Source organism: Tachyglossus aculeatus, chromosome 20, assembly GCF_015852505.1.
Source record: "Tachyglossus aculeatus isolate mTacAcu1 chromosome 20, mTacAcu1.pri, whole genome shotgun sequence".
NCBI lineage: Eukaryota > Metazoa > Chordata > Mammalia > Monotremata > Tachyglossidae > Tachyglossus > Tachyglossus aculeatus.
The window spans coordinates 28,428,095-28,453,141 of record NC_052085.1 but is presented as its reverse complement, the minus strand read 5'-3'; the positions used below and the strand labels follow the sequence as shown (position 1 = coordinate 28,453,141).

Genomic DNA, 25,047 nt, shown 5'->3' with positions numbered 1-25,047 from the left:
GCTCACTGTGGGCAGAGAGAACTTGTCTCCAGCGGTTAGAACAGTGCTTGTCATATAGTAAGTGCTTAACAAATACCATAATTATTATTAAATGTGTATATTGTACTCTCCCAAGAGCTTAGAACAGTGTTCTGCACAGAGTAAGCACTGAATAAATGGAGGAGGAGCATGGAGTAGTGGATAGAGCAGGGGCCTGGGGAGTCAGGAAGTCATGGTTTCTAATCCTGGCTCTGCCACTTGTCTACTGTGTGACCTTGGGCAATTCACTTCATTTCTCTGGGCCTCCCAGTTACCTTATTTGTAAAACGAGGATTGAGACTGTGAGCCCCATGTGGGACAGGGACTCTCTCCAAGCCAATTCACTTTAGTCCACCCCAGTGCTTGGTACAGTGACTGGCACATAGTACGTGCTTAACAAATGCCACAATTATTATTATTAAATACAATTGTTTGATTGAAAAGCAAAGAGAAACAACATGCGGTCACAAATTTGAGCCACATTTTTGTTCTTCAAGTGTTCTCATCTAGAGTTTGCTAACCTCCTTTTCTGTTACTAAAACATTTTCCAATGACCAAAACCCAGAGAATTATCTTCAGTTACTCTGGGATTAGAGGGACCAGTACAGTTGTTTTCTGGGGACATGATTACCCACCCAGAAAGCCCAGAACGAGGTACCAAGACCTATGGCTGACAGACCATTTCTGAAAACCACCTCTTAGGAGAAACACACATTTTTTGCAATGGGAGAAAACCTGTATTTCCAAGTTACTACTTCCATTATCAGATCATAAAAGCAAGGTGAAATATTAGTTATATGAAATATTAGTTATACGGAAGTCATTTTTACGTGAAATTGGCCAGCTGCATGCACTTTAAATATGTTCACGTCAGCTCACTAATGGTATTTTCTTATTTATGAATATACATGCAAAATTTACTCTCTAATGAGAAGGGTGTGATTTACTCATTTGGTTTCTGGTGGCCAAGTAGGAAATAAACATCAAGGCAGAGTGAAAACTTAATGTATATGTCTGATGACAAAAACAAAAATCGTAAGGTGTTTACTATAGCACTGGGGTAGGTACAAGGTTATCAGATTGGAGACAGCCTGTGTCTCACGGGGTTCGCTATCTTATCCCCATTTTATTAATGAGGAAATCGAGTCACAGAGAGGTTCAGTGACTTGCTCAATATCACATAGCAGGCAGTTGCAAAGTTGGGATTAGAACCCAGATCTCCTGACTCAAGGCCAGACAAACAGTTACAACTGAGACGATTTGCAATAGTAACAGTTCATGGTCTGTTGATGATAAAGCACAAACAATTCCCATCCTTTGAATGTGTTTTGAAACCATTAGGACTTGGTACTTACTCTCTGTTACACTTGGCTATCTCATCGAACAGAACTTTCCACCTAGGTCGTCCAATAAATAGTCTTGAGTTCAGTGCCTGGTACTTTTCTCCGATTATTTTCTGTCCAAACAAAAAGTTCCAGTCCACATGATTGGCAAATTTGAACAAGTCGTTCATAATTATGACATCAGTTCTCTTAGTGGCCTGGCTCCCCAGTAATAATTAACTTCCCCCGAAAGACAGACTAGCAAACCACAAGCCATGAAATTCTGTCACTTCTAAGCATCTCTTCCTCTTTTCCCTCGGAGGGCTTCTATCTTCTTGAATGGCAGCCACGGAAATCAGTGATATTTCCTAGATTTCATATTTCTCCTCATTTTGAAACAGCTGCAGCGTGAGATGAACAATGTCTTTTAATTACCCATTCCCAAATCTGTCTTGGCAAGGATGTTTTATGGAAGAAATTGCAGCTTAGAGTTGCCATCTCTGGTTCAACAGAATGTAAAATATTCTTAAATGGGCCCCATACGTTTAGACAAGTGGCAACTTTGGAGCCAGGATGACAAGAAGCAGTGTGGCCTAGCGGAGAGATCGCAGGCTTGGGAGTCAGAAGGATCTGGGTCCTAATCCCAACTTCGACACCTGTCTGCTGTGTGACCGTGGGCAAGTGGCTTAAGTTCTCTGCGCCTCAGGTCCCTTATTTGTAAAATGGAGATCAATTCTGTGAGCTCCATATGGGTTGTGGACTGTGTCCAACGTGATTATCTCGTATCTACCCCAGTGCTTAGTAAAATACCTGGCACATAGTAAGCACTTAAATACCATTAAAAAGAAAAGTGATTCCTGAGTCGTTTGCACTTGGTTCTGTGACTTTTGGACATTTGATATTCACCCCACCCCCACAGCACTTATAGACCTATCTTTAAATTCTATGTTATAAATTATTTACTGATATTAATTTCTGTCTCCCCCCAGACTATAAGTTTGTTATGGGCAGGGAACGTGCCTAATTCTGCTGCACTGTACAGAATGCAGTTTCTTTAAACTTTGGGTCCAAATATTGAATGCCTCCTTAAGAAGGGGAACACTTGTCTCTTCCTATTCAAAGGCCAGGGTGCGATTTAACTCTAGATGACTTCTTGTTTAAAGTACTTGCAGGAATCCTCCCCGCTACACAACTGAAGTATCAGCAAGAGGCCTGTGGTGTTGACAACGGGCATCTGACCACATACCTGTATCCCATCGGTCTGACTGAGGTACAGCTGGATGTTCACGTAATCAGGTCGGTTTTCCTGCCAAAGCTGGAGGATAGCAAAGACAGCAAGCATATCAACACTGTTCCTATGTACATCACAAATTCCCATTCCCCGACCCCCTGCTCAAACCCTTCCTCCTGCCTGGAACTCTTTTCCCCCTTCAAATCCACCAGATATCCCCCTTCAAATCTCCCCTGTTCAAAGCCCTTCTGAATTTACATCTCCGCCAAGCAGCCTTCTGTGATTAATTTCTCTCCTCCCCAGGTTTTATATGCCTCCAACTATGACTTCAGCACGTCTGCAGTCGTCTCATTTACGTATTCTCTTCCCTTTGTAGCACTTCTGGGCATATTAGCATACCCTATCCCTAAGCACCTACTCACCCATTTTTCCTTCTTCCTCCATCTGTAAAATTTTTATAAGTGCCTGTCTTCCAAGCTACACTGTATACTCCCTGAGGTCAGGGATCATGTCTGTTAGCTCTACTGTACTCTCCCAAGAGCTTTCTTTCCAAGTGCTTAGTACAGTGCTCAGCACACAGTAAGCACTCAATAAATACGATTGAATGAATTAATAAATAGTAGGTGTTTAATAAATACCACTGACTGATTTATTCATCCATCTCAGTCCATCCAGAACCAGAGTGGATACTTATTGGTAAAATGGGATGGGCAGACTCATACAGGAGTAAACTGATTTGAGGGGCGTCAGATTAAATATGCTGGGATGAGAATTAACTCTTTCAGAACCCTTCAATCAACTCTGCTCCCACAAACTAACTAGCCTGCCCAATAGATCAAATGATTCTGCTTTACATCCACGGAGCAAAAAGCATCAAGAAGCCAAAGCCTCCTGCCCAAATAATTATTGGGAATATTTATTTATTTTACTTGTACATATCTATTCTATTTATTTTACTTTGTTAGTATGTTTGGTTTTGTCTCCCCCTTTTAGACTGTGAGCCCACTGTTGGGTAGGGACTGTCTCTATATGTTGCCAATTTGTACTTCCCAAGCACTTAGTGCAGTGCTCTGCACACAGTAAGCACTCAATAAATACGATTGGTGATGATGATGATAAACAAAACTATCGACAGTCTGCATTTTTCTCTTTGGTCTGCTACAGGGCCACATTTCATTAACCAGCCTGCCCTTCTCCTGTAAGTAAACAGGCAATAAGGGAAATGACATAAACATTTTTTTCTATTCAATCATCATGAATTATTATGCACCATCGTTGACAGGGCGAGTGGCTATTTGTGAAGCAGGTTCTAGGGTTCATTTCAGAAAATGTACTATGCGTTCCAAGTTCTAAAAATTTAAAAAGGTAATAATGGTTATCAAAGCATTAATGGGGTCAAAGTGAGGGAGGGTTGTGGGGGTGAGGCGAGGGTAAAGGGAAGGGGAAGGACAAGGGGTTGTTCACCTTGCCAGAACATTTTATTTCTCTGCCAAGGAAAATTTCTGGTTTCACTGACATAACGATGCCTGGTTTTGCCATAACAGAGCCTTTGCTGTCACTGACCTCAACCAGATAAACAACTAGCTCATGGTCAAAAAATTAATTTTCAAAAACACCAAATTCTTCAGGGAAATCCCACAGGAAAAACTGTTCTTAACAGTTTGTACTCTCAAGTCCAAAGACGCAACTCAATAAGAAGCAAAATAATGTTAAAAAGCCATTCGGCGAGAAAACCGCCCATCTAAAATCTAGATTTCAGAAACATTAAATAGATCTTAAAGCAATAAAAGTAGATTGGAAATAGGACTGTCCCCGTGACCTCGAGTGGAGGATACAGCTGGCTGAAAAAGGATGGGCTGATGAATGGTATTTTTTGAGCGCTTACTGCATGCTGGTGCTTGGTACTTCCCAAGCACTTAGTACAGTGCTCTGCACACAGTAAGTGCTCAATAAATACGATTGAATGAATGGAACCTAAGGTAGCCATCATGGAAATTTAAATCCAGCCTATGCCAGGTGACAGTTTGATGGAAGGAGTCCTCCAATTAAAGGGTGTCATTTGAGATTTCACCAACTCACCGTTTAGTGGGAGTGTGATTCCAGACCCTAATACATGGTTGAGGAAGAAGCAGAATGTGTTAGGGGACTAGAGAAGCAGTATGGCCTAATGGATGGAGCTTCAGCCTGGGAGTCAGAAGGACCTGGGTTCTAGTCCCAGCTCTGCCACTTGTCTTCTCTGTGACTTCACTTCTCTGTGCCTCAGTTCCATCATCTGTACGGATTAAGACTGTGAGGCCCATGTGGGACAGGGATTAGCCTGTATCTGCCCCAGTGCTTAGTACAGTGCCTGGCATACAGTGAGCGCTTAACAAATATCATAAAAAGGAGGGGGGGGGGGGGGCAGGCACACAAGGCTAGTGGAGTCACGTTCTCTATGAGACCCTTGCCTCCCCCCAAAATAATCACAAATTCTCTCTTTGCCTCTCACTGTTTCTGTCTCACTCTCTTTTGGTTACACATAGGCATACATATATGCATGTATAAAAACACACAGTCAACTTCTAACAGATTTGCTCAGAAGCCATCCTGGCATGAATTAATGCAAGCTACAGAGCCAAAGCCCTTTATTTCTCAGGTAGCACTCTTGAATGATTCTGCCCTAGGGATTGGGAATCTGTACAGGAAGAAGGGTCCCTTTTTCTTTTAAAAATCATCTACCATGCCCCCAAAGCAATATATTTAGGTTATAGTATTTTGTTATGGAAATCAGTCTACCATTTTGGTGGGCTGGTCACCAGAGAAACCAACAGTAAATGTAGTTTGTTTCAAAAAAATTCACCATCAAAAAGGAGATGTGGCATTAATTCATGACTCTACTGCAAAACTCACCCTAAGGAGAGAATCCGGCCTTAGTTTAGCCAAGTTACCTTGTTATGCAGCACACAGAGCAGATCGGCAAACCAACGAAAAGACTGGATGTCTCTGCACACCCAAATGAAATACAGTCTTCTCAGCTTGTATGGTTTCCAATCATCCCTTTAAAATCAAAGTGATATGTTTGCATTAAGGATCACAAATACAAAAGAAGGCTTATGTCCCTGAAAATCACTTTTTATTACAGGGCAATAGTTCAATGAACAATTTCAATTTTTTTAATGGAATTTGATGAGATAATAATAGTATTTGTTAAGCACTTACTCTGTGCCAAGCACTGTTCTAAGCCCTGGAGTAGATACAAGGTAGTCAGGTTGGACATAGACTCTGTCCCACATGGGGCTCACGATCTTAATCCCCATTTTACAGATGACATAACCGAAGCCTGGAGAAGTTAAATGACTTGCCCAGCAGACAAGTGAATGAGCCGGGATTAGAACCCAGGTCCTTCTGAGTCCCAGGCCTGTGCTCTATCCACTAGGCCATGCTGCTTCCTAAAGAATAAATGTGAAAATTTTCCCTGACTGGGAATCAAACGTAGGCCGCGGGGGTGGAAATGACTGGGAAAAGGTATTATATGGCAGAACGCTGAGGTTGTATTGGGTGATGAAATCACCCCCATCAGACTGAGCCTTCCTGAGCAAAGGAGTTGATTCTAGAGTTAGCATCCATCTACAGACAGCGCCAAATCTAGCTCCCAGATCTCCCCTTTAGACTGTAACCTCCTTGTAGGGAGGGGACGTGTCTACCAACCCTGTTATTTTGTACTCTCCCAAGCATTTAGAACAGTGCTCTGCACAGAGGTTTCGTGATTCTCGGAGCAGCGCACTTTCCAACAGCAGGGCTTACTAAAAGAAGAAGTTTGCGGAATTCAGCCGTTTCTTCACAGTCCTAATCAAATCTGTCTCTTTCACAGGATAATGATGGGAGTATTTGCTATTCTTTGGCATAATGCAGCTGGGAAGAATTCAAAAGAATTAAGCTAGCCAGACGGGTTTTTTTTTTTTTTTCCCTGAAAGATTATAACCCTACGTATGACATGTGATTGGCTCTTGAAGGTAGGGACCATGTCTGTCTCTCATCTTATATTCCCATGCATCTAGTACCATGCTCTGCTCTGCATGCAATAGGTGCTCAATAAAATACAAAGAATGGATGAATGAAGAATCCAGGGGCCTGTCTGGCTACACTCTGTTGATTTAGAAGTTGGAAGATACACAGTCTCAGGCAACCCTGAGGTAAGGAAAGGGTAGCCCTGACTCCCAAACCATCAGCCCATGTAATTCCCAGGAGCATAACATGGTGCCTAAAAGTTCAGTGTGTTTCAGATCAAAAGAAGAATTTCAGGTAGAAAATGCCTTACAAAAATACACCTGGGCCCACGTAAACTTGGTGTGAAATATGACACACTGATAGCCCCACACTGACCTCAAATTAAACAATCAGGTTGAACACAGTCCATGTCCCACATAGGGCTCACAGTATTAATCCCTATTTTACAGATGAGGTAACTGAGGCACAGAGGAGTGAAGCGACTTGCCCATGGACACACAGCAAGCAAGTGGAGGAGTCTGTTTTAGATGGTAAACCTCTTCAGGGAAGGGAAAGCATCTCTAGCTTCTGTTATACTCTCCCAAGTGCTTTGCACACAGTAGGCAGTCAGTTAAAACACTGACTGATTCAATGATCCGTTCTCCTTCATGTGAAGGGTTTATTGCTTAGCCTTACTATATTCAATCAATCAGTTTTATGCATTGACAGCTTATGTGCACAGCACTGTACTAAAGGCTTGGGAGAGTTAGTAGACATGTTCCCTGGCCTCAAGGAGTATACAGTCTAGAGGTGGGGACAGGCATTAAAATAAATTGCATATATGTACATAAGTTCTGTGGGGCTGAGAGTGGGGTGAATATCAAGTGGAAAAAGGGTACAAATCCAAACGCAAGGGTGACACAGAAGGCATAGGGAGTAGGGGAGAGGGACAGAGCTTAGTTGGGGAAGATCTCTTGGAGGAGCTGTGATTTTAAAAAAGACTAGAAGACAGGGTAGGTGGTCCTATAAATGCCTCTATTATTATGTCCCCTTCTCCCTGGGAGGGTTGTGATGGTTGGGAGTGAGATATTATTTTTTAAAAAAGTTGAGGAACCCATTTGGCAAAGTTTTATATCAACGGGGTCTCAATCTGCCTCTGAAGACAGCTTTCCTAATTCAATGATATACTCGGGAAGATCTAAATCTCATCAGAAAAAGAAGTTTTAAAAGTCTCTTTCAAATAATCAACTTGAAGCCTTATCCTCAAGAACAAATACATTTCTGCTCATACTCACCCATGGGAGAGAAAGGGAATCCATTTCTGCCCGACTCAGTGCATTGGAGAGTCCTTCGTGTTCTTTGGGATGAATATATGTAGTAATGTTTGGGTTGCAAATGGCACATCTAGAGGTCACTTCCCCCCTGCTACCACAATCCAGTGAAACCTGCAGTGAGCTTCTCCAGAGACAACTCTGCTAGATGCCCAACTTCTTGAAAAGGCATGGGTGGAGGTGAACTGACAGAAGAAGCACTTTAAAAGCAAAGCAGTGCTGACTGTTGGAAAGAGCAAGAGCCCGGGAGTCAGACAACCTACCTGGGTTCTGCTCCCAGATCCTCCATTTAACCTGATGTGTGACTTTGGGCAAGTCAATTAACTTCTCCTTCCCTTATCAGCAAAATGGGGATTCAAAACCCGGATTAGCTACAGTGAAAAAGGTTTAAAGGGATCAAAATGACATACAGCAGGGTGTTGAGTATCGACGCAAAAGGAGTCACTCCTATTCCTCCAGCCACGCAGAGGCTGACCTCATAATTCAATGATTCCTCGAAAGGACTTCCAAATGGCCCATCTATGTAGACCCTGCAGAAAAAGCAGAGATTGGTTAGCTGACAAGAAATGGGATAAATTCCACTTAGGACACATGGGATCGGTGGGACTCAACAAAACCTTGTCCCGTTTTCCATGCTTCCAGTGTGAATGAGTCCTTGGGAAAAAACACGGCTCTCTGGGTCAAACCAGAATATGAGGGAGAATAACTGTTGGGAGAGAGTACTAATTCAAAATTCAGAAGGCTGTACAGGGAAGCAGAACTATCCAACTGGTTTTTCTACTTGAAGAGGCTGCCACTGACAGTTATAGTGGGTCCGTGGGTGTGGGACTGAAAAGATCATGAGAGACCCAAAGTCCTGGCCACAATGTGCACACCCAAAGATTGTCATCTGTGCTGCTGTCATGCTTGCTGTGCTTGAAGCTGTGTGAAAAATGACGAGGAATATCTCAGGATACAATTCTTCAGAGAGGGCACGGCTAATGCTCTGAAGTCTCTAAGGTGGTTATAAATGAAACAACTCAATATTTCAACCTAAATTTGGGAGACGATAGTCTCTTTGATGAAAAATGCAGAATATCGTGCCACAGAAAACATCCGCTTCTCAAAAGACTCCTCTCCCAACACACTCTGAAAAGTAACAAATCAATGTTTGGGGGTTTTAGATGACTGCAGTTAGCAATGAGACTGTTCTGTCTTTATTTACTGTTTTCTATTCATGACACAGGTCTCTTTGTTGGCCTGCCTGGCCCCAGGCTCTCCCTCCAGTCTCCTTTAAGTGGCATGTATTATATTTTCTAAACTATCAGTCAGAGCACATCACACCTGAACCTCAAAAAGTCTCCAGTCGTTCCTTATTACTTCTCACTTCAACCAAAACCATCTATCAGCTTCAAGGCTCTCCATCAGCTGGCTTTTTATCTACCTTCTGTCCTTCTCCCAAGAAAGTTTCTTCAATGTCCATTGCTCTAAACACTCCCACCTTTTATGCACTGTACACACCTCACCCCCGCACATCTGGAATGTCCTCTCTACTCAGAATTACCAAACCATATCCTTCTCTTCCAAGTCAAAGAGGCCAGCTCCTCCAAGAAACAGTCCCTGATTAATGCACCTCCCCACCCCCCCTGCTTTTCCTTTAGCCCAACCTCAACATTCCTATACACTTAGTGAATTACTTATCAGCAATGTGTTGATAACTTATAGTAGTCATGGAGTTTGTTACGCACTTACTATATTCCAAGCAGTGTACTAACCATTGGGGCAGATACAGGTTGTTCACAACCTCTGTCCCAAATGGACCTCACAGCCTAAGTGGGGAAGGTGGGGAGAACAGGTACTGAATCCCCATTTTACAGATGAGAGAATTGAGGCACAGAGAAGTTAAGTGACTTGCCCAAGGTCACCTAGCAAGCAAGTGGTGGAGCCTGAGTTTAGAGCCCCAGTCCTCTGACCCCCAGGCCCATTCTCTTTCCATTAGGCTACAGGCTTTTATGTATAAACCTCTCTATTCTCACACTACAATTTTCCTTAAGTCTTATTCCCCCATTTGATTATAAAACCCTTAGGTGAAGGATTTGCTCTTGTAATTCAATATGTTCCTTAATGTATACAAAAGCGGTGTGGCCTGATGGACAGCGCACAGGCCTGGGAATCAGGGCCCTGGGTTCTAATCCCTGTTTTGCCACAAACCTGCTGTCATTTAATGTCTCTGGGCCCCTGTTTCTTCATCTGTAAAATGGGAATTCCATACCTTTTTTCCCACCTACTTAGACTGTACAGTGCTTGACTCATAGTAAGCACTTCAGAAATGCCACTCATTATTATTATGATATGCCTAGTCTGGTACTGATGATGTGAATAACTCGTGAACAAATCCACCAGTTTATGTATGCCTCAGTACATTTCATACATATGTGTATCTGCAATGAAAAATAATGTACATAATACACAAAACACTCAGCGATAGTTTTTTTCAAATGATAAAACATTCTGGCACATTTAAGACAATTGTTTCAGTCCTGTTGCTGCCTCTAGCTGAACATTCTCATACTGTAGAATTTGCCTGCTTCATTAATAACTAGAACAGGAGCTTTTCCTTTGCCAACTAACAGGTTTAAATACCACAGAGCTTAATGGGTTTCTTTCTTTCTTTTAGCATGTGAATAAAAGTGAGGTTGATTTTAAGGGTATTGTACTAGGGAAGAAAACAATTTCAGAGCTGTAATTTATGAGGAAGCAGATGTTCAGGGATTTCTATGACCACTGTGCATTTTAGTAAGAAAACTGTCATTTGTATGCATATTCAACTTTGTGCTTTCAGGAATTTTACCACCTGAGGTGACACTTCTATAACCCCTTGGGTTTAGCTCTCTCCAAATATGCACCTCTCCTCTCCCTGAATCCGCCCTGCCCACCATCTTGGCTCATTCATTCATTCATTCAATTCAGTCATATTTATTAAACGCCTACTGTGTGCAGAGCACTGTACTAAGTGCTTAGAGAAGCAGCGTGGCTCAGTGGAAAGAGCCCGGGCTTTGGAGTCAAAGGTCATGGGTTCAAATCCCAGCTCCACCAATTGTCAGCTGTGTGACTTTGGGTAAGTCACTTCACTTCTCTGTGCCTCAGTTACAGCCTCCCGTGGGACAACCTGATCACCTCGTAACCTCCCCAGCGCTTAGAACAGTGCTTTGCACATAGTAAGCGCTTAACAAATACCAACATTATTATTATTATTATTAGGAGAGTACAAGAATAAAGGGTGAGCTCACAGTCTAGCGGGGCTCATAAACACGCTTAGAGAAGCAGTGTGCCCTGGTGGATAGAGCCTGGGCCCCTACGAGTCAGAAGGAGCTGGGTTCTAATCCCCACTCTGCCACTTGTCTGCTGTGTGACCTTGGGCAAGTCGCTTCACTTCTCTGGGCCTCAGTTCCCTCATCTGTAAAATGGGGATTAAGACAGAGCGCTTTGTGGGCCAGGGATATTTCAAGACACAGTTTTGCATTTCCTTGAATGTGGAAGCTAATGGAACTGAGAAGCAAGCCAGCCTTTAGCTGGTTCTAATTACAGGAAAAAAAGAAAGGTTTCTCACCCCTGAGACAGCTCATAATTCACATGGTAACATGCCAGAGAAAAATAAATGAGACGATGGTGGGTGGGGAAAGAGCCTTCAGGGAACTGAGCAAACACGGTGAATTCATTTAAATCCTCTCTGGAGGAAAGGGTGGCAGTTCTCCATCTCGTCCACGTATGCTCTCAAAATTGAATCAAAAGGGAGGAAAAAAAATGAGCTGGAGAATTATGTCAAACTTTAATTAAACAACCAGCATATTTTGCTGTTGCCAATGGGGAGCTGGGGGCGATGGGCCTAGCCTGAGAGGAAATTAACGAACAGAATAAACCCACTCCAGACAGCCGGCTGTGCCTTGGCTTGGCCTTCTGTGACCTGCAGCCCAGCCAGGGGCCCAAGGGAAGAATCAGAAGCAGTGCGCCCTGCAGATTCAAGGGCGGGGGGTCCAGAAGAAATTCACTTTTCAGTCAGAACCAAGGGGAGAAGGTCTGAGCTTGGGGCAAATGAAAGAAACACACACAGAGGGCAACTGCAGAAAGGAAGAACAATGATGGCATTTGCTAAGCGCTTACTATGTGCCAAACACTAAACTAAGCCCCGGGTAGACACAAGGTAATTAGGCTGGACTGGCCTGGAATGCCATCCCTCCACACATCCACCAAGCTAGCTCTCTTCTTCCCTTCAAAGCCCTACTGAGAGCTCACCTCCTTCAAGAGGCCTTCCCAGACTGAGCCCCCTTTTTCCTCTCCTCCTCCCCATCCCCTCTGCCCTACCTCCTTTCCCTTCCCACAGCACCTGTATGTATGTTTGTACAGATTTATTACTCTATTTTACTTGTACAGATTTACTATTTTATTTTAGTTAATGATGTGCAATTAGCTTTAATTCTATTTGTTCTGATGACTTGACACCTGTCCACATGTTTTGTTTTGTTGTCTGGCTCCCCCTTCTAGACTATGAGCCCGTTGTTGGGTAGGGACTGTCTCTATATGTTGCCAACTTGTACTTCCCAAGCGCTTAGTACAGTGCTCTGCACACAGTAAGCGCTCAATAAATACGATCGAATGAATGAATGAACAAGATACACTGAAGTGCATCATGGAAGGAAATCTGAACTTGACCGAGGGGTGACCCAAACACCATCAAGGTCTCCTGGCTTTTCCTCTGGGGCCGGGACCAGACTCACCTACCCCGCTTCTCCTTCCCACAGTTGTCACACTGGTTTACGGTCAGAGCTTCACCGCAAGCAATTTCAGGGATTGCAAGCAGATGAAAATGACTCTGACTGGCTTCGGGGAGGGGGTCAGATGTTCATTCCGGCAATGAGGGTAATTATTTCTCTTTGAGGACTAATTTTCTCCAGTACCACTGTGGCTGGCACACACTTTGTTGGTGTTTTCATGCTGCAAAACAGCAACGGACACTGCAGGAGCTAGGGCGGCTATCTCTGTCCTCGAACATGAGAGGTTTTCCTTGGAGAGAAAAACAAGCTCTATTTGCTCTTTATTATTTTTATTTCCTAACCATCAACAGTGAGTCTGTGACCTAGTGGGAAGAGCATGGGATCGGGAGTCAGGAGACCAGGGTTCTTGCCCCAGTTCTGCCCCACAGGCTTGCTGTGTGACCTTGGACAAGTCACTTAACCTCTCTGTTTTTCCATTTCCTCATCTCTTAAAGTACTTAAGGGGCATTTGATCCCCCATTGCTCCGTCAGATATGCTCAGACCATACCTCAAGCTGTCTGGTGCCAATGAAGACAGATTAATGGACTGGATGGGCCATGAGAAGCAGCATGGCTCAGTGGAAAGAGCACGGGCTTTAGAGTCAGAGGCCATGGGTTCAAATCCTGGCTCCACCAACTGTCTGCTGTGTGACTTTGGGCAAGTCACTTTACTTCTCTGTGCCTCAGTTACTTCATCTGTAAAATGGGGATTAAGACTGTGAGCCCCCCGTGGGACAACCTGATTGTCTTGTAACCTCTCCAGCGCTTAGAACAGTGTTTTGCACATAGTAAGCGCTAAATAAATGCCATCATTATTATTATTATTATAACCCACGGTGGCCTTGTTCATGGTCATATGACTCCCCCTCAGACAAGAACAAGAGGACAAGAAGCATTCTTCAGATTCCAAGTCTGGTTCTGAGGCAATCGGGCCTCAGTTTCTTAATCTAATGGGTCCCAAGATACAGGTAGGGGAACAAGCACTCAGTTGACAACCTCGTTAATGAACAGGCAGTTCAAAGAATTCCAACTGTAACCATAAAGGAATGGAGACCACTTAGGAGATCCCGGAGATGCTAAGAGAGGAGCATATGATTGGTTATTAGTATACCAGCCTAGACAAATTGAACTACTCTTGCTGGCTTAGGATGAAAATCAGTTACTCTCTCACAGGAGCAAAATCAGAAAGGTCATCTTTGAAGCCCAAGGACCACGGATAAACTCATGGCTTAGAATCCCACCAGGTGCTATCAGATGTTCGAGCACGTTTAAAGGATTTAAACACCAGAACTTCAACTGGGAGCCAAAGGAGCTCTCTCTCTTCAGATCGTGGCAGGGAACTTTGAATAAGAGCCCTGTGACCTGGTTGTATGAGTCCTTCCTGCATCTCTAATGAGGGCATTCTGGCTGTTTTCAGCCCCTGCAGTTCTCTGAGGCTGCTTGTTAAAATCTCAATGAATCCATCAGCATAAATGGCTGAATCCCAGTAGACAAGAGCGGGGATTAGCTTGACAAAATATCTGCTTAGGTTGACACACCCTGTCAAGTGAAATGAAGTTCCACTAGGCACTGGTTCCGGCAGCCTAGCATCTGCACTCCGCCACCGATTCTCCTCTGATGGCCGGGTGCCCTTGAGGTACACGGCCCGATATCTGACAAAGCAGGATTGTCTAGCTGAAAGGGCTCAGTCCTGGGAGTCAGAGGACCTTGGTTCTAATCCCGACTCTGCCCCTTTCTGCTGTGCGGGACCTTGGGCAAGTCACCTCACATCTCTGTGCCTCTGGAAAATGGGGATTGACACCCATTCTTCCTCTTAGATCATGAGCCTTATGTAGGTCAGGGACAGTGGCTAATTGATTATCTTGTATCTCCCCCAGTTCTTAGCACAGAACATAAAGTGCTTAACAGATACCACAATTATTATTATTATTGTCTGTGGATGTGCCACAGGAGATCACAAGGACACTGTTTATAGGGTTATGACGTCCCCCATCCCCATGATCAGAAATTCTCAAGACTGCAGGGTACATGACTACCAACTGACACTCTGTACTCTTCCATGCCCACAGTAAACTCTCAATTAAATACAATTGATTGGATGAGGGAAGCCACTTACTTGGGATAATTCCTGGGCTGAATGAAGGGAAGGATTTCCGAGTCCTGACTAGAAGGAGGAAGTAGTAAATCCCGAAATCTTTCTGCAACCAAAAAAAAAAAAAAGAAGAAAAAGAAACATCAGGTAGCACAAATTTCCAAGCCATGAAAAGCTCTCACAGACTGATTTGTTTTTGAAGATGTGGTGGTTTCCTCAGAGGGTGAAAATGCAAAAGTCATTCCACACAAACTTTATTATGTGACTTATTTTACTAGTAAGTTTTCCCAACCTGAATGCCTTTTAAATCTTATTTTTTCAACTTTCTTCTCATGGTCATGTTGCTACATGGGCATTAAATCCTTTTCATTTTTACTGTACCAATCACTGTTCCTGGGAGGGTTAAAAAAATGTTGAATGTAAAGTGCTAGTAAGCGATTACATTAAATATACAAAAACGTAATTCATTAAAATGCTGGGTGTATTTTTTTTGCTTAGCATAGATACCACATAGAAAGCTTTTTTTCTTCAGCCTCACTGACTAACCCAAAGCCACTGATCAATACAGACTGCTTAGAGAAACAGCATGGCTCAGCGGAAAAAGCACGGGCTGGGGAGCCAAAGGTCATGGGTTCTAATCCTGGCTCTGCCACATGTCAGCTGTGTAACCTTGGGTAAGTCACTTAACTTCTCTGGGCCTCAGTTCCCTCATCTGTAAAATGGGGATGAAGATTGTGAGTCCCACATGGGACAATCTGATTACCTTGTATCTACCCCAGTGCTTAGAACAATGCTTGGCACATAGTAAGCACTTAAATACCAACATTATTATTACAGACAACCTATATGGGGCACAACCAAAATATATGGAGATTCCATGTCTATTACTTACCAGAAATATGCAACAGTGAGCGAGAGAGAGAGAGGAAGAGGGAAAATAAAGTGCTTTTCATTAAACCAACATCAATCAATCATATTTATTGAGCACTTACTATGTGCAGAGCACTGTACTTAGCACTTTGGAGAGTACAATATATCAGAGTGAGTAGACACATTCCTTGCCCACAACAGTTGGAAACGGTTGCAAAATATACACCAAAGCTTCAGTTCAACAACTTTTCAAATCACTATTATGAAAAAACAAATCTCCCCTGAAAAGAAAATGACTGATGTTTTTCAACTCTAGGTTTTAGATTAACATGTGGGTGGGAGGAGGGGCGATGAGGGGGAGACAGTGAGATAAAACATTCCATGAATGCTGACAGCATGACACAGAACTGAAAATCAAATCCTTGGAAAGAAATTCTTTGCACTGCTCTTAATGGATAGAAAATGTCTTTTTTATGGTATTTGTTAAGTGCTTACTATCTGTCAAGCACTAACTATTAAGTACTAAGGGAAGCACAAGTACTAAGGGAAGCAGCGTGGCTCAGTGGAAAGAGCTCGGGCTTTGGAGTCAGAGGTCAGGGGTTCAAATTCCGGCTCCACCAATTGTCAGCTGTGTGACTTTGGGCAAGTCACTTCACTTCTCTGGGACTCAGTTACCTCATCTGTAAAATGAGGATTAAGACTGTGAGCCCACCCGAGGGACAACCTGATCACCTTGTAACCTCCCCAGTGCTTAGAACAGTGCTTTGCACATTGTAAGCGCTTAATAAATGCCATTATTATTATTATTATTAAGTATTGGGGTAGATACAAGTTAATTAAATCAGACAGTCGCTGCCTCACATGGGGTTCACAGTCTAAACAGGAGGGAGAACAGATTCTGAATCCCTATTTTGCAGTTATGGAAACTGAGGCACAGAGAAGGTGAGTTGCCCAAGGCCACAAAGCAAGCAAGGGTTGAAGCCGGGCTTAGAATCCAGGTCCTCTGATCCCAGGCCCGTGTTTGATCCACTAGGCTATGCCACTAGGATATATACACCAGTGTTATGGGAGTTTACTTTAGCCCTGACAAAAAAAAACAAAAACAAACACAAGTGCACCAACCTGAAAAGTAGTTTGGCCTAGTTGAAATAGCACGGGCCTGGGGGAAGTGTGACTATCAAAGTGCTTCAAGGGGGCAGACCCTAGGGCACAGATGATGCAGAAGGGAGGGCTTAAGCAGAAAAATGAGGGGTTAGTCAGGGACGGCCTCTTTGGTTCAAGGATGACACTGCCAATACGGAGACTGCATCCATAAGTGTGTCTTTGCTCAGAATCTCTTGCACAAATGAACATTTTACCACTAAGACCAAAGCAGTGCCCTAGAGGATAGGTTCTAATCCCAACTCCATCACTAGTCTTCTCAGTGACCTTGGGTGAGTTACTTCACTTTCCTGTGCCTCAGTTACCTCATCTGTCAAATGGGGATGAAGACTGAGAACCCCACGTGGAATAGGGACTGTGTGGGGACTGTACTAAGTGCCTGTTATATAGTAAGCACTTAACAACCACAATTATTATTATTATAATTACTAAAGCTAATGGCTCAGGACCCCAGAACTAGAACTCATCAGAAGGAGAGAAGGATTTTCCCTATTTGAGTTGTATTTTCCGATAACTTTTTCTTTCGGTTGCATTTGGGGGTGCCTTTCACTGGGCAACAGTCTTCTGTTGCTATAGTAACATGTACTTAATGACACACGGGGCTCCAGCAAATACAGTGAGATCCACACTGCTGATCATACCCACTGCATCTGGTTGCACAAAACTATATTTTGGTAAAAATGCTGTCTGATGGAACTGAGGCAGCACAAAAATTTAATGAGGTGACTGATAAAAGCTAGGTTGTCTTGTCACCAAATTATTCCTTCCAAAATTGTTGAAAAGCAAAACAGCTATTAAGACATGAGTGAAATCAGGCAAATGAAGAAACCAAATTGAACAATAAATAAAGCACGAAAACTACAGAGACTACAGGCAAAGTGCTCTATCCTTCTTGAGGCTTTGATGGTACAGAGAATCCTCTTATAACACAGGGTTATAAGAAAATTGAGTTTCGGGAAAGTTGTACAATAAAGTTTCCAAAGCACCACGATGTTTTACAGATGAGGAAACGGAGCACCGAGAAGTTAAGGTCCCACAGCAGGCAAGTGGCAGAGTCACGATTAGAACCCAGAACTCTGACTCTCAGGCCCATACTCTTTTTCTTTTTCTTTTTTTTAAATAACATTCATTAAGTGCTGGGGTAGATGCAAGACAATAAGGTTGGACACAGTCCTGTTCTAGATGAACCTCGCAGTTTCAACCCAGCTCTTAGAACAGTGCTTGGCACATAGTAAGTGCTTAACAAATACCATAATGATTATTATTATTAATCTCCATTTGGCAAAGCCTGTGCTTTTTCCACTAGACCAAACTATTTTTCAAGATGGGGGCAGTCCTTCCCAATTTGCTCCCCATAATCACAGGTTGTGCAGAAACCTCACTCACTCTCCCTCAAGGTCACGGGTCCCTCCAGAGCTACCAAATACGCTCAATACCACAAACTGGATATATATGTGCATCAGTTTGACATACAGCAAAATCACCTGAGAGATGGGAAGAATGTAACCCAATATAGCAGGTGTGCAAATACAGCATATTTGCACCCACAAATATGCACATCATCAAGGCTACTTAAGGAGTCATATTTATTTACGACTGTGTGCAGAGCACTGTACTAAGCACTTGGGCGAGTACAATATCACAGAGCATGGTGGCCACTTTCCTTACTTTATACGGCATTATTTTTTTAAAATCTTTTTCTGGCTATTCTTTTCTCCGTAGAGGATGAGCTCTCCTACCTCCTTTCAATTTTCCTCCAACTCCTTTGTTCTCCTCTAATAACGAATTGCCTGATTACACGGAAAATAAAAAGGAATTAATTTTACCTAACCCCTCTGGTCTGGTGAATGGTATTTTTAAACCATTCAGTCATCTTGTAGGACTTAAAATTAGATGATTCCAAATTTCACAAATGAAAAGAATTTAATGGACTCAAATTAGTCTCAGTGGAAAGAACCCGGTTGGGTCCTATTTTTATCTTTTTGTTATTGCTAGTGGCTTGGTAAAAACAGCCTTCCAGAAACAAAGTAGCCTATAGGAAAATTCAAAATGGACTTATTAAACTAAATAATAATGATAATAATAAGAATTGTGGTATTTATTAAGTGCTTACTATGTGCCAGGCACTGTACTATGTGCTGGGGTGGTTACAAGCAAATCGGGTTGGACACTGTCCCTGTTCCACATGTGGCTCACAGATTGAAAATCATTTTAGAGATGAGGGAACTGAGGTACAGAAAAGTTAAGTGACTTGCCCAAAGTCACATAGCAGACAAGTGGCGGAGTGAAATTAGAACTCATGACCTAAAGTGATCCAATAGATTCATGCTAGATGACTTTCATTTTAAATGTGAATACTTATTCTTGGCAACCGGATTTAACCCAGCAACAACAAAACCTACTGTCAGAAGGATAAATTTTCAAGGAAAGCAGAAATAAATAGAATAGTTTTTGATTATGTATCTTTGAAGAAAAAGGCTGCACGTTCCATTTTTCAGAAAACAATGCTTCCTGAACAATCGATCCTATTTATTGAGTACTTGTGTGCTGTGCACTGTCCTAAGCTCTTGGGAGAGTACAATCCAACAGAGTTGGTAGACACATTCCCTTCCCACAACCACCTCAATGGTCATCCTCAGTATAGAAAGCCATGTGGAGTAATAATAATAATAATAATGATGACATTTATTAAGCGCTTACTATGTGCAAAGCACTGTTCTAAGGGCTGGGTACTGAGAGTATGTTGATTCTAAGTCACTTCCTTCTTTTGGTTCAAATTATGATAGTTTACTGGTTATGATTATCAATCAATCGTATTTTTTGAGCACTTACTGTATGCAGGAATTGTACTAGCACTTGGGAAAGTACAATTTAACAGAGTTGATAGACACATTCCTTTCCCACAAAGAGCTTACAGTTCAGAGAATACAGGAAGGAGCCACAGTTTTTCCTAAATGCATCCCATCTGAGTTCCTTTTCATCTTGTAGAATCTTGAACCTCTGGCACACGAAATCTTTTGAATGGGAGGTCATCTGTCATTTTCAGGGCCTAATGGATGATTCAAGCTCCTTGTATCAAAAAACCATTACATGGAGGTGTGGGGAGCTTATCCTTTAGCTTTACAAAGTAAAATGAGCCTATTGAATAAAACACCCCATATTATGGCTTGCCTAAAAGCAATTATTGCCATTCTAACAAAAATAGGAATTTCATTATAGAGCTGTTGTGGAGATAGCAAAGGGAAGGTGCTCTCTACTAAATCACTGAAGCTTTTGTTCTTAATGATTAAAAGCAGTGTAGGCTAGTGGAAAGAGCCTGGGTTCTTTCCATCAGAAGACCTGGGTTCTAACCCACTTCCATCACTTGTCTGCTTTGTGACCTTGGGCCTTAATTTTTTTTTATTATAATAGCATTTATTAAGCGCTTACTATGTGCAAAGCACTGTCCTAAGTGCTGGGGAGGTTACAAGGTGAACAGGTTGTCCCACGTGTGGCTCACAGTCTTAATCCCCATTTTACAGATGAAGTAACTGAGGCCCAGAGAAGTCAAGTGACTGGTCCAAAGTCACATAGCTGACAAGTGGCAGAGACAGGATTTGAACCCATGACCTCTGACTCCAAAGGCCGGGCTCTTTCCACTGAGCCATGCTGATTCTCTGGGCCTCAGTCCCTTCTAGACTGTAAACTTGTTTTGGGAATCCAAATCAGGTCCCTCAACTCAGATTTCTGCCCAGACCTGACTGTTTCCAGTCAGAGTGGGAAAAGACACAAAATGGTGTATTTCTAACCTTTTAACTTCTGGAGCCTGCCCTTCTCCCCAGCCACCCAAGTTCCAATCTCCCCTTCAGTCCCTGTCTCCTCTTTGCCCTTAAACTCAGAATGAAAAAGTAGAACCTATAATCTCACTAACTCCCAATGAGCTCTGAACAGGAAGAAGGAAAACACATGGCCAGAGAATAAAGTTCTCCATACAAATATTGCTAGTCAAGGCACTGACTAAATATAGCTTTTTGCAAATTTCTGGGGGAGCATGAAGTCAGAAGAGGGGTTGTTTAGAGTGTCAACAAATGAAAAGATGTTGGGGGGGGGAACATCAGGAAAATTTAATGGACCGTGTGGGAAAAGTGTAATGCAAATCCCAGCCCTCCCCGGGACCTTTTGACTTCAACAGCTGGGAAAGCAGAGCCAATAGATCATGCTGATGCTCAAAAATAGGATGATCCCATCTGACCCAAGATGGTGGGCTGTGAATAAAAAGAAGAGTTGCAGATAGCAATGACTCTTCCTTACTGGAGAGACATTCTATTCGGCAGGAAGCTCCTATCCACAAGTTCCTTTCTGAGGTTCACTTCGGCAACTACATGGGTTTTTTTTGCCACAAGAATACCACCACGGGTGAGAAAACCAATTAATCAGCAGCTTCTTTGTAGAGGAAGGAAAAGAGAAACACACCAGAATCCATAAAAAACAGCTTGGTCACAAGTCACCCTCTAGACTGTAAGCTGGTTGTGGGCAGGGGACGTCTCTACCAACCCTATTGTACTGTATACTCCCAAGTGCTTAGCACAGGGCTCTGCACACAGTAAGCACTCAATAAATGCCACTTGTTGGATGGTGAGGTCCATGGGAGACTGAGACTGTTTTTGCTCTAATTATCTTCTCACTCGCCTAGTGCTTGGCATGGTGATTTGGTTCATAGTAAGCATTTAATAAATACCATCATTGTTATAAGAAGGAAAGAATGTAATCAGGTTCAGGGACCCACATGGTCACCTAGGGGTGGTTTCTGATGGATCTTGTCTTGATGCCAATGCCTAAATCAGCCATTTTCCACATTTCTTCCACAGATCAGTTGTTCTTTGTGCTCTATCTCTCTCCCTCATTTTCTACCCACAATATCCAACTCAACAGGATGCTAATGGAAGATTTTGTTTCCTTCTTTCCCTGCACTTCTCTTCCACCCTTGCTTTGCTGGATTTGAGACCTCTCCTCTCTTCCCACTCTCCAAACCTGAGAACTAGTAAGGCATCCATCCAATCAATCAATGATACTTATTGAGTGCTTACTATGTGCAAAGAACTGTACTTGGGAAAATTTAAGAATTTGTTACAGTTGGGAAAATAACAATACAATAGAGTTGGTAGATATGATCCCTGCCCTCAAAGTCCAGTCAGGAGACAGACATTAAAATTAATTACAGATAGAAGAGCCAGCAAAGCATAACGATAGGTGGTGGGGGGCTGGGGTGGGGAGAGAATCGAAGTGCTTAAGGGGTACAGACCCTAAGTGCATTTCTGATGCAGAAGGGAGGAAAAATGGGGTGAGGAAATGAAGGTTTCATTCTTGTTTGTCCCTGGATCTTGGTGGCAATTTAGTAGGATGACTACATTGTTCTTGGTGGGTTTCAAACCCACAAGCCCCCATAAATGCATAATCCACCTAGGAAATCAGGACACTGTAAATATTCACTATATTCACCTACTTAGAACAGTGCTCAGTGCTTAGAACAGTGCTTTGCAGACAGTAAGCGCTTAATAAATGCCATTATTACTACTTGCACCTAGCTACCTGTTTTTCAACAGTGATGCCTGATCACCATAAAAATATCCTTTTTCAGTATTTGATCATAAAAAGGTCAAGAAAAATAGATGCACTACTTACTTTTATATTTTATTTTTTTAAATCAAGCAAAAATAATTCTCTAAAAATACTAATTGTTAAATCTAAGCGGCACTCGAACAGTTTTTCACTGACAATTAGTTGTCTCGGTTGGCCTAGTTATTATTGATCAGGTCAATGATTTCCTTTCAATTGTCTGAGCGCTGGAACAATTTCCCCTCCAATTTACCATAACAAATGTACAAAAGAAAATATTTCTCAATATCAAGAGAATAATAGTTCTATTCAGTTGTTTCCAAGCGAGAGTCCAATGAGGGTCATTCAATTCTGTTGTATCATCTCAATTTGCCCATGAAATGTCCATTAGAAACTTCTAAACTGCATTCTTTTCCACCACACCAAAACCAAAATAGGAGCTAGATTTTTTTGAAAAAATGCAAATAATGTAAATTAAACGGGAAAACAAGGACATTTCAGATGTGTGCCAAGATTCAGGGTTATTTTGCACTAATAACGAGGAGTCTTTTTACAGATCTTCCACTGTAAAATGAAACTAAATGTTAGTTGTGTCTTCCATTGGCTTTGCACTTTATGGATGGTTTGCAACCAGAGTTGATTTCTCTAAACTCCTTCAGGTTCCCATACCCATCACAATTTCTTTACAGTAAAATAATACTAATAATAATAATAATAATGATGTCGGTATTTGTTAAGCGCTTACTATGTGCCAAGCACTGTTCTAAGCGCTGGGGGGGGATACAAGGTAATCAAGGTTGTCCCACTTGGGGCTCACAGTCTTAATCCCCATTTTACAGATGAGGGAACTGAGGCACAGAGAAGTGAAGTGACTTGCCCAAAGTCACAGCTGACAAGTGGCGGAGTCAGGATTAGAACCCATGACCTCTGACTCCCAAGCCCATGCTCTTTCTACTGAGCCACACTACAGGAGGATAAGAACAATAAAGGGCAGTAAAATAAAGCACAACCAGTATAAAAGCTGGTTTGATGAATTCCAGCTCCTTTGTCAGACTCAGAAGAGAATGCAATTTGCACCACATTCCTGACCCTCTCAAAAGCATTTTTAAGGCACTTAATCACCTTAATGCCCCTCCTATTTTACCTCATTGATTTCTTACTATAACCCAGCTTGCACAATTCATTCCTTTAATGCCAAACTACTTACTGTACCTCAATCTCATCTATCTCACCGCCTACCTCTCGCCCAGGGCTTAGTACAGTGCCTGGCACATAGTAAGCACTTAAATACCATTTAAAATAAAGACAGAGAAGCTGTATGGCCTAGTGGAAACCTGAGAGCCAGTGGACCCTGATTCTAATCCTAATTCTGTCAATTCCTTGTTGTGTGACCCTGGGCAAGTCACTGGGTTTCTCTGCCTCGGCTACCTAACCTGTAAAATGGGGACTAAATCGTCCTCCTTTGAAGTTAGACTGTGAGCCCCAAGTGGGACAGGGACTATAAATTCCTTGTGAATGAGAATCATGTCTGCCAATTCTATTGTAGTTTACTCTCCCAAGCACAATACATACCACTGATTTGATTGATAGGTATAATTACATCTAAAATGGAAAGAAACTGAAGAATTTGAAAAGATGGTGGGAGATGGCAGGAGATGAGTGACAGAATGTCAGTGTTTCTAGGAAACAAATACGTGTTGGGTCTACTGGTTTTTGTTCGTTTATTAGCTTGTACGTCCTCTGAGGGAGAACGTATTAGTCTGGCTCTCGTTGTACTCTCTCAAGCACTTACAAAAGGGTTGCGTACACAGTAGCTATGGAGAAGAAGTGTGGTCTAGTGGAAAGAGCATGAGCCTGGGACTCAGAGGACCTGGGTTCTAATGCCAGCTCCACCACTTCTCTGCTGTGCTATTTTAGGGAAGCCACTTAATTTCTCTGTTCCTCAGGTTCCTCACCTGTAAAACGGAGATTAAGATTGACATGGACGATCAATTAAGGCATGGATTAAGGAGACAAGGACTGTGTCCAACCTGATTATCTCATATCTACCTCAGCGTGTAGTATAGTGCTTGGCACATAGTACGGGCTTAACGAACATCATTAAAAAAACACTAATTAACAAACTAAAATAATTGTGCCACCAATTAGCATCCCAGAATTTTTTACTCACCTGTCCAGTCTCCTACAATTTTGAGATGGATCCCAAATGTTGATTTGGTTTGTGTGGGACACTAAAAAAAAAAAGGGAGAAAATTCAGAATCATTCCAGAAAGATAAGATTTCCCATCTGAGACTAATATGCATTTTAATTCTTACAACATTTGGGGAAAAAATCTGTACCAACAGGAAGAGGACTAACAATCTATAGATACTTATTACTTGTAAAGCAGCATAAAATCTTTCCAATAAGACCACCTCCAAAAACAGTTTAAGTCCTGAAATAGGCTAAATAATTTTTTTTTAGAAACAAATATTCAGAAGCAACAACATTCCTATATTTCTAAAGGTTATTGTATTCTAGTGGTAGTTCACATTAACATCCTATTGTATATAATCACAATGGTCCAAATTCAGATTTTCCTTGTCATAAATTGTTTTTTAAATACTAATTCACATTTGCAAAGGTGATTTTTTTTTTCATTTGGGGAGTTGGAACTTTTACTGGAGACCT

The 25,047-nt window shown here is 42.3% G+C and overlaps 1 protein-coding gene across 2 annotated transcripts in view; it reads right to left on the bottom strand.

Moving 5' to 3' along the window:
• NOX4 (NADPH oxidase 4) overlaps positions 1 to 25,047 on the bottom strand; it is an 87,880-nt gene that overhangs the window by 3,495 nt on the left and 59,338 nt on the right. For both annotated transcript variants that reach the window (XM_038761782.1, XM_038761781.1), the window contains 6 exons: positions 24,547 to 24,607; positions 14,775 to 14,856; positions 8,279 to 8,398; positions 5,499 to 5,607; positions 2,587 to 2,655; positions 1,374 to 1,474 (listed from right to left, as the gene is read on the bottom strand). In XM_038761782.1, the coding sequence (XP_038617710.1) occupies positions 1,374 to 1,474; positions 2,587 to 2,655; positions 5,499 to 5,607; positions 8,279 to 8,398; positions 14,775 to 14,856; positions 24,547 to 24,607 (542 nt within the window). The remainder of the gene's footprint in view (positions 1 to 1,373; positions 1,475 to 2,586; positions 2,656 to 5,498; positions 5,608 to 8,278; positions 8,399 to 14,774; positions 14,857 to 24,546; positions 24,608 to 25,047) is intronic.